We start from the raw sequence: 15,492 nt of genomic DNA on the forward strand, positions 1-15,492 counted from the left end.
TGACAGTTCAGTGTTTTTGATGTGAGGCAGCCTTTATCAGTGCCTTTGTCTTCTTTTGAGTGTGTTGCCCACATCCCTCTGTGGGAGAGGATGCAGATTACCCTTAAGCGCGGTGTATTAGCTTTTTCCATGTAGAGACAATCACAACACAGTAGTACCACGCTGATGTGCAGTCAAGCTATAAAACCTTACTGTGGCAATGTTGACTTGAAGAGTCGGTAGCACAAGATGAATATTCTTGCTACAGTAAATTGCTAATACACTAGTTAGACCAGTTTTTGTTTTTAATAGAGTTTCTCTGTGTTTCAGGGTTGAGTAAGTCCTTTGAATGAGTACTGCCACTCACTCCAATGTGGTTTTCTTTATTACCCAGTAATACTGGAACTCCTATCTGTCCTCAGTGCAGTTTGAGATTAGGACTTGTTTTTCCCCACAGCTGCCAGGTTTGGGTTTTGGGTTTTTTTGTGATGGGGGGGATTGATGGGGGGAGAGGGAGTAAACAAAAGAGGAATGTGTTTGTTATCAGTCAGCAGTTTATGAAGGGAAAAAAAATGTGTCAACTGTTTTCAAAGAAAGAAAATGGACATGGAAGGTTGTTCCCTACCTCACCACAGTCTCCATAACATTCGTCTTAAGTAAAAGTGTCTCAGTGCTTGGCCATGGCAAAATATTCTTTTTAAATAGGTATCATCTACACTTCTTTCTGACCTGGCATTACTTCCTTTCCGTCAGTTCTTTCTACAGCCTTTCACTACATGGGAGAAATCCCTTTTTTTTGCTTTCTTCCAGTTATTTTTGGGTGTCTGTCCTCGCCCTTGTCTCTGTGTGGCACAGTAATTTTCCTCAGGACAGTCATCCCAGTTATTTAAGCCTGGAAGCACAGAGAAATATTGCCATGCAAACAGACGTTCTTGACTAACAAAAATTCGTAAATCCCCCTGGGTTTCTTTCAGTCAAGCCACCTAAAATCTTGATAGTCACACCACCACCCAGCAGCATCACCTACTGGGATTCCTGAAGTAGGTGCCTTTCCACCATCACCTAGGACACAGGCAAATAGCTATACGCAGTAAATATCCACAGGAGCAGAGGCCCAAAGACGGTGATCACACAGGCAAGGTGGGCGAGGGCACTCAAAGAAAGGAGACCTGGCACCAGCCTTCGCTCCACTGAGTAATTAAAAGAAGCACAAAAAATGCAACGTTCTTCTCAGCAGAGCAGGCTGAGAACCTGTTTGTCATATCTCATAACCTTGTCTCACTCTCTCGAGAGGTGGGAAATGTAGGGTCAGATCCCTTCAGCCAACGGAGAGGTCTGAAGAACATTTCCTAAATGAGCAATTAGCAGTTTAACCTCTTGGCTATCAGCAAAAGAGGGGTGGAGAGAAAAGGCCAGTGTTTAATCGCCTGATTTCGTAAAACAAAATAGATAACCCCAAAAAACTCTAAGCTGGCACAGCTGTAGGAAAACAGTAGAGACTTGAAAAGGTGAAGTGTAATTCCTTTCCGTCACGCTATTCCCAGGCCTGTTGAGGCAGCTCTCCACCCAGGAGAGCCCTTCCAAACCCCAGCCTTTGCCACCTGATGCTCCTCGTGTGCTTGCTTTTTCAGCCTGATTTTTGAATTGTGGCCTCCACTTGGCAGCATGTGCCTCAGAGTGAGGGAGGGCAGTTCTGCCCCCCTCCCCAGATATTGATACCCCTCTCTGCACGGCCTTGTTAGACAGCCACCTCAGATCTGGAGGACTTCAAGGTACTCACTAACAGTCCAGTGCAATACACCATTATGTACCCAGCTCCTGTTGTTTTCTGCTAAAACATCCCACATGGTCTGCTCTTTAAGCTTGGGTTGTTTGGGTTTTTCTATATTATGTGCTTCTGCTTCTCTCTCCACCCTTCTGCCTGTCATTATTCCTCAGTCAATGTGTATTTCCCGCTCCCTCCTCCCCAGTTCACTTGAGGACAGTATTTTGAATCTCTCTAAGCCTCTGTGTATTATCTTCTGGTATTTTCAGTACCACCAATTTAATAAATATAAATTTAATTAATTTTTTCTCTAGATCATCAAAAGGCATTACATAAATTCAGACTCAGCAGTCTGCCAGAATTTGCTGCCTGAATATTGCCAGTTTGCTTTGGTTTCTGCCTGAATTCCTGTACTGGAGAGTCTGCCTGTATCAGCAGCCCCAATTAATTACCTTTCCCCCATTTGATTTTAACGCCTCCTCATCTTAGTTGATATTGTATTCTTTCTATTTGTATACAAACATGACATATTACAATATGCTTTTTTATTTCTTTGTTACCTAAGATTGCAGGTGCCTTCTCTAGTCTGTTAAAAGTTTTTAAATGCCACGCTGTCTTTCCCCCTCCTAACTACATTCAAGCTTCATGAGCAGCCGGTTCCTCCCCTTTTGGTGCAAGTACAGGGGAGCAAGGTTTACTGCTTTGATGCTTGTAGTTTCCCTGTAATCACATTTACGAAGTGCTTGGTTGAATTGCTGTGCTTTTCCACAAGAGTGTTCTGTGTTCACCCGCAGCCAAAGCTCAAGGTGCATTTTCCTGTTGGTTCAACCCACATTTGCTGCGCTTTATAAAACTGCTTGTTTTGCCTGTGTGCAACTATGCTGAAATGAACTGCTTGGATGCAAGAGAGACAAATCAGCTGCTTTTGCTCTGGCAGTAAACTTAATCATAAGCTCATAAGCACTAATTTGTGCAGTTTTTAAATAAGAGTTTTGGCTGCTGCTTTTTTTTTTTTTCAGTTTTCTGCTACTTTCCCCATCTGGCGCTGTAATATTTGTTGTTATGTTCTAGTTGGAAGCGCTGTGGGTGGAATTGCAGACTTGAATGCTGGCTTAATAGCCCTTAGGCCACTGTGAACATTTCTGTTTCCACTGTCCGCTCTACATGTTCAGCAACCTCAGTTTGGGATTCTCGGGTGAGGGAATCATTGGCTCGCTGTCAGTTTTACAGCACCTCCTTCTTCCCAAGGCTCCCTGATTCTCTGAATTCAGCATTTCAATAGCAACTTGATGTTCATCTAACTGCACAACAGTGAAGAGTTGTTATTTTGAGACTGCTTTGCTACACTCTCCATTTAGCTTTTTTTGTTACAGGCAGGCTATCATTAGTTCTTATAAATACCAACCCCTTCTTCCCCACTATAAATGGATTATTGGACTCCGTTATTCCTATGAGAACCTGTCTAACGTTATTGAACGTGAAATTACAAATGCTTTCATTTATAAATTACCCAGTCTTACAGCGTCTTCTTTTAAAGGTACTGATGGAAATATGTAATTCAAAGTCATCTAACTTGTTACACTATGACATATGAGCAAGAAAGGGCCTGATGGGCAGTGTACTCTGTGTGCGTGCATGCGCTGCATCTGGAGCAGTCCACCCATGGGGCATAGAGAGATGTTAGCAAGTGTAATAGGAGTCTTTTTAACTAAACTGTTTGCAGCTATCAGAGCCATTCTGGCAGCCCATCTGGGCTGCTTGCAATTTCTCAACTGCATTCATGACTAGTACGCTGCTGGGTGGTGTTGGGAGAATCTCCCAGGCACACGGCTCAATCCTCAGCCCGCTTGTTAAAGTGGTTTTAAAAAGTGTTTTGCTGGGGTCAGGACCGGCATAGACACTACGCAGGAATCTACAGCATGTAGTTTTGCTACCCACCTTTCCCTTCAGTATTGATCAAGTACTGGCTACATCTAAAGATTTGGCCCATAACATCAAGCAATGTACAGCCCAGTGGGGTTATGGAAACTATGATGAGGTCCTAAGGAGCTAAATATAAACATTAGCTGAGGACTGGACATTATGTAGCAAATAAACTTTTAAAACAAAATCAACAATCCTGTTTTCAAGGAAATGTGATAAGAAAAAACCCACAAACCCTATATTTTATGCCAAGAGAATTGTTTCTAATGAGAAAGGTTTCCAGTATTTCCCTTGAGACATCAGCTGCTCCTTAAAAATAATGTTTCAACTTTAATTTGCTCATTTTTGAAGGAAGGTAGAAGGCCCAACAGCTTGTGTCAATGAATATAAACTATAACTTTTACGCAATCTAGAATGTGCCATAGCACTTGTACTCCTTCTTAGTAATTGTACTTTATATTGTTTCTTCCCCAGATAACACATTTTCCCCCTCTGGCTTTCATTCCCGTTCGTAGCTGCCCATTCATCTGAAAAACGCTAGTTTAGACAGTCCAGGCACAATATTGCTCTAAACTCATTATTTCAGAGACTCTAATTATCCCCTCTCATCCATACATGAATAAACAGACGAAAAAAAGTCAGGGCAAATTATCCATGGCCTGGACGCCACAGGCATCATGTGAATCATCCTTCTCTTGGGAGAGAAGGGTTTATATGCCCACAGAGGGAGCATGTCCCATCATCCTTGGGAAAAATCAGCAAATCTGTGGGAACTCCCAGGAAAGTTCATCGTGTTTTGCTGAGAGCAGAGCCCTGCTGCTTTCCATAGCACAGCTCTGCTGTTGCTCTCTGAAGGCAGAAGCAAGCATGCAGGTATTGCTGAAGCTGTCAGCCTTCATCCCTGGCACAGTCTCTACAGAAAATAAAGTTGTTCGCTGTGTAAAATTGCTGTTCTCCCTGCTGCCCGCTCCTGTAAGCCAAAAAAGCTCTGTCTGAAGGTGTTTGCGCGGAACAGCAACAGGGTAAGGGTGCGATATTGAATCTAGCACTGCCTCTGCTCCGGTCCAAGGCTCTGGCTTGGCCTGCCCTCGGCTTTCCACCCCGCTGAGCTGTTGCGGGATGAGAGTGATGATGGCTCTTTAGCACGGAACTAACGATCCACCCTGCGAGTCACCTCTGTCCTAGCCGTGTTTTCAGAGCCATTTATTAGACTGCATTTCCAAACCTGATTTTCTTTACTTATTGGATCGATTTCTGAGCTCTTCAGGAATTCGTTCTGCTTCCTGGAATGGAAATTCTACCGTCTGCGAACACCTTTGCTCTAAATGTCAGTGATGTGTGCTTTGGCATGGGTTTGGCATAAATTTTCTTCTGATGGGGAAAAACGTGTGCTAATTAGCACCCAGTTTTACCCTGAACATTTTGAAGACAAAAATAACAGCTGGAGGCAATTCTGGCACCATATTTCTTGGTTTCTACATGGAGTTGAGAATATCTTCTTATTTCAGTGTTTTGTCATATGAAACTTTATTCAGCTGTATCTATGATTAGTTTGTTCTGGCTCAATTTTTTTCCTATTAATCATGTTAGGCTTATTTGAGGCTTGCAGAGGGTTTTCTCTGATCCACACACACAGAGCTGTGTGGGATTTTTTTTCTTTAAACCATTAGGCTCTGCCCGCATGCAGGCTCAGTGCTGTAATTGCACACCCAATCAAGTCCAGTGTTATCTCTGCAGCATTTTTCAAATTTGTCAACTTTCTAGGCACTTGCTTTTCATATTTTGATTATCTTACAGAAGCCTTACAAATATTTATCAAAGATCATCACCATCCTTATGTTTGCGTTCAGAATAAACCGTTGTCGTAAAACCATTTCAAGCTGAGTACTGTGTTGACACTTTTCTGCTGAAGATCCATATAGTTTGAAATTTGTGTGCTGAATTCTCTCCTACCTAGGTGGAAAACGCTTTTTCATTAACTACTGATCCCTATAACAAATTTTTCATCTTAAAATCCACTGACAAGCAGTCATTCTCAAGTTTCACATTTTCCTCAGATATTGTCATCAGCCACTATTTTCTTTCAGCTGTAAATTTGCTTTTTTAAAACCTCTAATAATGAAGTACATCTTGTCTATAACATGATAATGATGAACTCGTCATTATTTTAAGAGAGTTCTAATTGTATATGTGTGCCTCACGGTCCAAATGACTCCAGAAGTCTTTACCTGCTATTATGTACCATTTCAGTTATCCTTTAAATAATGTATTGGCGTCTTACTGCAAACTTGAGGAAAACAAAATGTGTCAGCTAGTCCCCCAGTGTTTTTAAAGATGTTCAGCTAGCCTCCCTTGAGACAACGTTGTAAAATCTACAATGCACAATTAGTTATGAATTTTACATCTTGTTAGCATTCATGGCTAGACCATTAATGAGGGAATAAATAGCAGAATTTTATTTAATCCCACACATTGTCTAACATGAATTACTAAGCAAGGGACACACAGCCGTTCTGTTCCATTTGGCAGAGGGATATCCATAGTGCTCTGGATGCAGTATCCCTCCTTCCAGATAGATGGGCAAGGTCCATCCACAGATATCTGTGGATGTAATGTGGATCTAGATCCCTGTTTACTTGAAAGTAATAAATCTGGAGGCAAAAACAGAGCGACGTTCACCTCTTCTAACTTGAAATCTCTTCAGAGTAGCTGTTTACATTGAAGATAATAGGCTGTCTTGTACCAGTGGAGAGAAATAAATATTTTGGGGTGCAATTTATTTGACCAAAGACAGATATTTACTCTGGAATGAGATAACTATCCAGAGTACATAAAGAGAAATGCTTATTTATTTTCACTGGCGTCAGATGTAGACATTTCTACTTGTTCAAAAGAATTCTGCCCTTTATGCCCAGGCTACGCACTTAACAGACGATCATCCTTTAGTGAGACTGTTTACATATTAAATTATTACTCAGCACAAGTAATGGTGCCAGCGCTGAGGTTATGTTGCAAGTAGAGAGATGTTTCCATTAGCAGTAAACCTTATCTCGGAAAAATCACTGGAGACTGGTACTTCCCAGAGGTTCTGCTTTCTTTTGATTAACCTCCCTTCTTCTAATAATTGACTCCAAGCAGTTCAGCTTCTGTTATTTGGTGGAACAGATTCTGTCTTTTTCAGAGATTTATTCATGAAGTCGCAAGAAAGTCTGTGCTTAGGTGTCAGGTTGTCTGTGTAGATCGCAAGCAAATAGATTACTGGAGAGTTGAGGGAGTTGGGGATGATGTCATGAGATATGGGAGAGTGTAACTGAAGATAATGCAGTGGTGGAGGGGGTCATATATGGCACACAGAAGAATGAAGAGAGGGGAGAACTAGGTTAGACCAGGATACTTAAAGAAATAGGAAGTAGATGTACAATCTAATGAGGAGAAACTAAGTTAAAATCACTAATGGCCCATCCACTTACTTGAGCTGGACAGCTTGTTCTGATTTGCAGTGGTTTTGTGATGAGTAAACTCAGTTAATACTTTCCTCTGAAGTTAGAAAAGAAGTAACATGATTTCAGTTAGGTGATACTCAATTTGGTTTGGCATGACAATTTTACCCTTGGATGAAACAAAATTAGGATCTTATATCATATAATATGTCCTCTTCTGTGCTCCATCTGGGACCTCTGCCACTGACAGTTCTGCACTGCCATGGCAATCTGGTACCACTGGGATCTTTCCTACTAAAAACCTGGCATTTGACTGAGCCTAACTCAAATCCCCAGGCAGACAAACATAAGGAGCTGATCAGGACATGAAAAAGAAACCACAGAAACCTAGCTTCTGGGCCCTGTCCCACGGCCGTGAGTTATCCAGGGTCAGATTTTGCTCTAATACCAACACGAAGATAGAAAATCTAGAAAGTCAATAGAGGCAAATCACTTAAAGTGAATGTACATGTAGACCCCGAGTATTCCTATACACTTGAATTCTAGGTTAATTTTTTTTTTCTCCAAAATATGGAATGTTTATCGAGACAGGAATATATCTGCATCACTATATAAAACATTACTATACAGTTCCTTATGGGCATATGAATAATCGTCAAATCTGTGTATATTGTCTGTGCACAAGCACAGGTCAGTAAAGGATTGACTTATATTGACTGTGTTTATTTTAATACAATTCTTCAGTTCTAATCCCCTTAATAATAATGTATTACTGCACTGTTTAGCCTCCTAGCTCACTCTAGTTACTCAAATTACATTTTAGCAGCATCTTATCTCACTTCCATATCTTAACACTCTACCACTGGCTCCTTGACTACTGAAATTTCTTACTATATATTAACTATACCTAAAGCATCATTTTGCATGTCAAAACAATTGTGTATTCAGCATGGAGCCTCAGCAAAAGTAATAAGGTAGGTGAGTTTTTCTCAAGTATCACCTAATGTTTTTTGTTCCTGCCACGCAATCTGCCCGTGCACCAGACCCATGGACACTGCGCTGTGTCAGTCACAGCCCACTGGGGAGGTCAGAGGACGGGAAAACTGCGGTGCAGCTCCTGTCCAAGGAGTGATGTGATGAGCTGCCGGGCAGTTGCAGAGCAGCCAGCCACCCTAGCCCTGTGCCTGCCATGTGTGCATTTGGCCGTGCTCACAGCTCTTGGGAAAACCACCTCACAGCCCCATTGCCAAAAGATGTTGGCAGTAAATAAATAATGTTAAAGTAAAAATGTTTCCAGGATGGTTAATGACCTATGGAACAAAGTTAGGTGGGAATTTATCCCTCCCTCGCAGTGTTAAGGAGATAGATAATGCAATAAATGTTTTGTACCTTTTTGCATCAGCAACACTTTGCAGTCGTACAGGAGTTTTTCTATAGTGGAAATTAGGACTTTGTTTAGATACAAGCTGTTTGTTGCCAAAGGTTTTTCTTTTTTTTCCTCCAGTCTTAAATTTGCAGGATTAAAATCTGTAGATAACACGCTGAACTACCCTTCTTAGCTCTACTTCTTCTCTTGATTACTTAGATCCCTATGTGAAAATCCATCTGATGCAGAACGGTAAGAGGCTGAAGAAGAAAAAGACTACAATTAAAAAGAACACCCTGAATCCCTACTACAACGAGTCTTTCAGCTTTGAAGTACCATTCGAGCAAATTCAGGTAATGTCAAACAGTGTTTTGTCTTCCCTCTGCATTCCATTTCTCAGCCCTTATAAATATTTAACAGGAATCTTGTTAATTATCACGTGTGCCTGCCTTCATTAGCACCTAGGTGCCAGCCCTGTGCCACATTATATGAGTGTGACTGCTTCAAGAGGGAAATGATAAAACGCACAGTACTTATGAAGCTTTGATTCATCAGTGAGAAATGGATAACTGACATTTTCTGTTAACAGAAATGGATTCTGAAAAAAAAATCCACAGGGAGATAGTGTAGGAATGTGCCCGCAAAAAAAGTATAGGAATTAAAGAAAAGGCATATGTAGCAATTTTCCCCAAATTATTTGAAATAATAAGTTGGCATCATCAGTCACATTTGTGTTCCCTGTGCATTTATCAGTCCTGTTTGTTGAAAGTACTGCAGCATCCCTCTTAAGTAAAACAAATAATTCAATCAGGTTTTTTTCAGTTATTCACAACACCATGAAACCACAAACCCATGCTCCTTGGAAAAAGGCATCTGAGAATCTCAGGCGTCAGTACTGCGGTGCCTGTTTTCCGTGCACCTCAGCGGAACTCCAGAAGTTGTCCAGGTGCTACTCCTGGAGAGCTCAGTGCCTAAAATTAGGGGCCTCAGAAGTCAGCATAGTGAGCTGGAAGTCACTTACATTAGCAGTGGAAAATACCAGGATGAGGCATCATGTCATTTTTTTCAGGGACTCCATAACCTATATTTGGGCTACTGGGAGACGAATCATCTCTCACTCCTGAGAGTGAGATTTAACATCTTCTGATGTTAACTAGCCTTTTCTCACAGGAGAGAAGGTCTTCTTAACCATCTCAAGAGGCATGTGGGAAACCCACATCCAATTCACTCCCCTCCCTAAGTGGATTTGAACTTGTATCTTCAATGTCTTAAGCAAGTCCTCTTGTCGCCTGTGCCTATGGCTTGTGTTGGGAGTGCAACATCATTTCTGCATAAGTAATAAGTATGTGATTGGCCACAGAGCATAACATTACCTGTTAGTTAGGTGGTTTGCTTGGAAAGGGAGAGGCTTTGGACTCTGGTCTGATCTGGGTAATGTAAACCACATCCACATAAAGATCGGTTGGTAAAGGCCTCCTCCATTTCTGTTAAGTCTTTACCATCAGTGTTAAACCATTTTGTTGTTTTGCTCACCTGTTAGAGCGTTCATTGGTGGGGCGAGATGTATTGGTTTAAATACCCTCAGAAAAGAACTGCATGTTGGCTTCCCACCCGCCCCGGGGAGATCTGTGGCTGTGGAGTTGTTAAGCAAGACTGTAGCTTTTCTGGGTGGAGCTGAGTGTGGAAAGTGTACTTTCAGGGGCCTCCCAGTTTGAATGACCATAATTAAAGCAGTGTGGGAATACATCCTTTTGTGGCTTGTAAGAGAGGTCTAGGTAGGAGTTAGGTGCCTTGCTACTATGAGGTTTTAAAATAGCTTGGGCCAAATTTGGAGCCAGAAGACATTGCCAGGGAAAACTCGCAGGCAATAGGGATGCACAGACACCTTTTGATTAGACGAGAGCATGGTACGGGTTTTGAGACTCTGTGTATTGGATTTTGATAGCAACTGTACTGGAGAGAAGCCCAGGAGCCAAGGACAACATTTCAACTAAAGCTGTGTGCTTTGTTTTTATTGACTTGGTACCAACAAAGTTAATAAAACTAGACAAGGTGAGGCGCTAGGAATAGTGACTTGGATGCATGACTAGCCTGTTTAGGAGTTTCTTCATGCCCCACAGCACATACAAGTGTCTGTGGACTCTAAGAATCAAAAAGTGGGAAATCCAGTGGGGCCTAATTCCCATTAGGCTGGTCTGTGTGCTTGTGAAAAATCTCATAACAAGTATCAAAGACCCAGAGGCAAAAAAGGTCAATCAAATCGACCCTCTCAGGAAATTTAGGCAACGAATGTCTTGATTTCCAAATAGGGACAGGACTAGGGAACTGGAATGGGCTCCTCCAAGTTATCAGATCTGAGATTTGGCATGGTTAGGTGCATTCTGTAGGTACTTGGCCATTTTGCCTTCTAATCCTAAATCAGTTTTGTAAGGTGGATATAGGCGCTTTAAAAAGTATTGTGGTTTAGCAGTTTAATATTTTGCACTTTTTTTGATAAGTTTATTAGAATGACTTTATAGCTATTTACTTCAGTATGTAGCCTCAATTTAAAATCTCTAATTATGGACTTTGGTTATATGCCAATGTATTTTGGAGTTAGTTATAAAAGACTATATTTAGAGGTGATTTCATTATGGTTACTGAAGTGATTTCATCATTAGCAAAACACATTTTAAATGTTATTTAGACTTAATATGGTAAGAATCACTGTGACTTTGGGGTAATTCCTGTAAAAGACATTAAGCAAACTTTCACAGTCGAATAAAAAAAAATAGTGGTTATACAAGTTTCATGATGGTTAGCGAGCAAAGCCAAGGGAGATCATGGAGGGTAAGCAGCTCAATAGCAGCACCCCTGTGTAATTTAAAATGGGCCAAACAATACCATTTTCAACAATTTAATAGTGAATATGGATTCTAGCTCTTAAGGGAAAGAAAGTGATGTCCTGAAAGGTAATGGGAGAACCCCACTGGGAAGTCAAATCCTGTTGCTACAGGATGATCAAGCACGTGTTCTGCTGTTTTCAAGACAGATTACCTCCATAGGTAGCAACGTCTCCAGGCCCTTTCAGTCCAAAGAATGCCTAATCACAATGAGGAAACTGCTAATCCAAGTGTTTAGTAGCAGAGGTGGTGCTTTCTACTAGCAACTGTTGGGTGTTGCAGTGCAGCTGTTCCTTTAATATACAGTACAAAGGCAAAGAGACGCAAGACACTTACATTTCTCTGTAGGTTTAAGCCAGAGACCAGGAGGTGAAAATCATCTTAGAGTTAATCATCTGAGCTAGCTGTTCTTACATATTTATAGAGCAAGGAAAAGGGGTTTTTATTTACAGTGCTCATTGTTGTCTTATGATTAACACCAAAAAAAAAATCCAATAGTAACTAGCCCCCAAGCTTCTAGGTACAGCAGGCAACTTTTTTTTTATACTGTGAGATCATAGTCTCATGCTTACTTTTTATATCTGTGATTGTACCATGTATCTAAAACATAAATGTTCATTTGGGAAGGTACCATCAACATTAAAAGTGAGTATATTGCAAACAGCAATACTGAAACATCATTTTGGCATCTAGAAATACTTGCTTCAGGATATTGCCTTTCATCGCGAGTGCTCTGGGGAGAGAGAGTCTTGAGTTTGATGTACACTTTTGTCATCAGCAACTATATAAATACTTTAGTGCCTGTTGGAATCATCTCTTTCTCTAGCTCAGTGAATTGTACAATCTTGTAAGGGAATGGACTGTATAAAATAGACCTCATGAGTCTGGTCTTGCAGATATGCTTAACAGCATCTGTTACTTTTAAAAGATAATCCTATTACAAGAACTGAAATTAATGATTCTAGTAAGAAATCCAGATTGTACATATATTTAAAGCCTTAAACTTAAAAACTTGATGCTTGAGAATAAAAGATTTTTCTGGAAGAAATGTGTTTCAGGGCATTTCTTCCTCCAATTCAGGAAACTCACACTGGAATAAGGGACTCTGTGTATTTATCATGGGACAGAAAGGAATCAGGAAAAGAACTCTATGTTCATCTTTAAAAATAAAGCTCCCTTAGGAGAAGCGATTACAGTTTAGTAAAATCAGCCCAAGGCTGTTAACGTCTTAGGTGCTGTTGGGGAAGAACACCACTCCACTGAAGGAATAGCTGTTTGCGCTTTTTTGACAAATATTAATGACCTGATGGAGAGGAATGCGGGTATGTGCACGCGAATGCGTACTCAAAGGCCTGGCTTGAACATCACCTCCCGGTGTGCCCCAGTCTAACTGAATGGAAAATTGTCTATGAGCTGTGACAGATGGGCTCACACAGATTTTGTGGGGATAGTTTAACCCTGTTTGCCAGAGGTGACTGCTCCTACAGCAGAAGTGGCACTCCAACACTGGCTGAGTTGCAGGCAGCGCCGGTGTGTCAGAGACCCAAGACAGTGGGGTTTATACTTCTTTCCAGCGCCCCAAGCATGCAGCCAGTTTTCTTGACTCCTATATAAATTGATATAATACACACAGTGTATACATACTTAGGTGTGTGCACACACATGCACACACACAGATGAGTCCATATGCGTATATGTATATAGCAACTGTAAGGGCCAGCTTCTGAATTTATCTGAAAATAACCAATTAGCATGCTGGATGGGTGGATAAGAGCTGTTTAGAAGCAGAAAAGCAATTAACAGAACAGAGTACTACATTGCAAACATTAACTTGGGGTAGAGCTGTTTCTGAATTTTACCTAATTTTCACTTACTTACTTACACAATAATGATGTGTTAAATTGCACTGCTTTTGACTTAGCTTAGCTTAAGATCTCACTTTTAGCCCTACAGACTTCTAGCAGTCTCATTCTTTGATAACAACAAAAAAATAATCCATATGTTGTTAATCTGTTAAAGGAAAAAAATCAACCTCGATTCCCATATGAAGCTCTTCGACGAAAAGGGGCAAATTTCAAGTTAGCAGGGAGGTTGTGAACTACTTTTATTTGGAAAGCTCACAAGAAACAAAGGCAAAAGTTTGAATTTGTTTCTCGCTGAGGGAACCTGCTCTGGCTGTCACACACTTATCCCCTTCATGTACATGGAGTCTCCATTGTCATCATCTGTCCTGAGATTCATCCCCGCCCATGTTCCCCTTGCTATTACACTCACTGGTCTTTCTCTGTCTCATTGTAGAAAGTGCAAATTGTTGTGACTGTTTTGGACTATGACAAGATTGGCAAGAACGATGCCATCGGGAAAGTCTTTGTGGGCTACAACAGCACCGGAGCGGAGCTGCGGCATTGGTCAGACATGTTGGCCAACCCTCGGCGGCCCATTGCACAGTGGCACACCTTACAGCCCGAGGAGGAGGTAGATGCCATGCTGGCAGTCAAGAAGTAAATTACATTAAGTTAAATTATGAAGAAGAAAAAGAAGAAGAAGAAGCCTTTCTGCATTTGCCCACATAGTGCTCTTTAGCCAGTATCTGTAAATACCTCAGTAATATGGGTCCTTTCATTTCCAGCCATGTGTTCCTGACACAGATCAGTTGTACTTTTAAATTTCCATTTTAATTTGCACAAATTTAAATGTAGAGAGCCCTCTAAAGGCGCTTCATTTCACCACTGCCCCACCCAGATCTACTCTTCTTTTAAGCAATATGATGTGTAGATAGAGCATGACAGAAATTATTTATTGTTTCACACAGTTGTATATACACACCAGTATGCTGAGAATTTATTTCTAGTTTGTGTATTTGTATGTTGTAAGCGTTTCCTAATCTGTGTATATCTAGATGTTTTTAATAAGATGTTCTATTTTAAATTATGTAAATTGACCGAGATATAGGAGAGCTGATAATATATTATAGGGTAACTATTGTATCGTCTGCATTCCAGAAAAAAAATTCCAACTTGTAAGGCACTAGTAGTGTTACACTGACATCTTAAAGGACAACTTAAATCTGAGCTTTTGACTGGACCATCCTAATAACACGCTACACGTCCACAGTGAATCTTGGAGGGGAAAATCCAATTGGGTAGACTTCTTTCACAGGCAACTTAGCATGATCTGAGCAGCTCCATGGCTGACCTCAAGGAGACGTAGCCAGAAGCCAGGATATAATTTTTTTGTATATATTCCAAAGCAAACACATAACAGACTGAAACGGCTTTAGATTGAAAGTTGAGGAAGCAGTTCCATAGGAGGCAACGATTTCATCTAACATACAAAGTAAGACCATTGCAGAGGTTGTGCAGCAAGGGGGGGAAGGGAGGGGGGAGACACAGCAGTAGCGAAATGCTGCCATGAAAACAAGAGTAGCTCTCCGTTATCACCTTTATACAAAATTTGCATACTGTGAATTCCATCCACGATTTCACATTATAATAAGTTTGCACATTAGACTTTGTAACAAAATATTTTATTATACTCAGATTAGAAGGAATGCAGAATATTTTTTAGACACAGCCGTGTGAGTTTATTATACAAAATAGTTTCATGGTAAACAGACAGTATTGTAATCCCATCAGAAGATGACAAAATTTAGCCATAGTTCTAAATGCACTTCAAAGTAAGCCAAAAGAGAACAGCTAGTGACCTTTTATATACTATTTATACTTAAGTTTTAATTTGTCCTTTAAAAAAAAGTGAAAACAAAGAACAAGTTCTAGAAAACTGAAGCAACCTCTTCTGTATACTAGATGCTCGTTTCAGGAGGAGTTTTTAAATGTTTTCAATGTTATTATGTAGTAAATGGCACTATTATGAAGCTATTAGTCATTCCATAAGAGTCTTGAAAGACTGCTCTGTGTATCACTGTGACTGCCGTGTGTGCTTAGAAATGTAGTTTTCTCAGTGGATAGCAATCAATTTATTCCGTAGTGATATTGTAATAATACTGCCATTCCCTTCTACTGCACTGCCGAAGGAATGCATAGCACAAGCAGTTCTAGTTATTATGGACCAATTTAGAACTGGAGAGCTATGCAGGGGACAAGGATGCTATATGGAATGGGTTGACCACGCAGCATT

The 15,492-nt window shown here is 40.7% G+C and overlaps 1 protein-coding gene across 2 annotated transcripts in view; it reads left to right on the forward strand.

Annotated features, from left to right (window-relative positions):
* SYT1 (synaptotagmin 1) overlaps window positions 1-13,860 on the forward strand; it is a 129,514-nt gene extending 115,654 nt beyond the window's left edge. For both annotated transcript variants that reach the window (XM_059816778.1, XM_059816779.1), the window contains exons 7-8: window positions 8,693-8,826; window positions 13,654-13,860. In XM_059816778.1, the coding sequence (XP_059672761.1) occupies window positions 8,693-8,826; window positions 13,654-13,860 (341 nt within the window). The remainder of the gene's footprint in view (window positions 1-8,692; window positions 8,827-13,653) is intronic.
* Window positions 13,861-15,492: the final 1,632 nt, after the last annotated feature.

This window comes from Gavia stellata, chromosome 4 (assembly GCF_030936135.1).
Source record: "Gavia stellata isolate bGavSte3 chromosome 4, bGavSte3.hap2, whole genome shotgun sequence".
Lineage (NCBI taxonomy): Eukaryota > Metazoa > Chordata > Aves > Gaviiformes > Gaviidae > Gavia > Gavia stellata.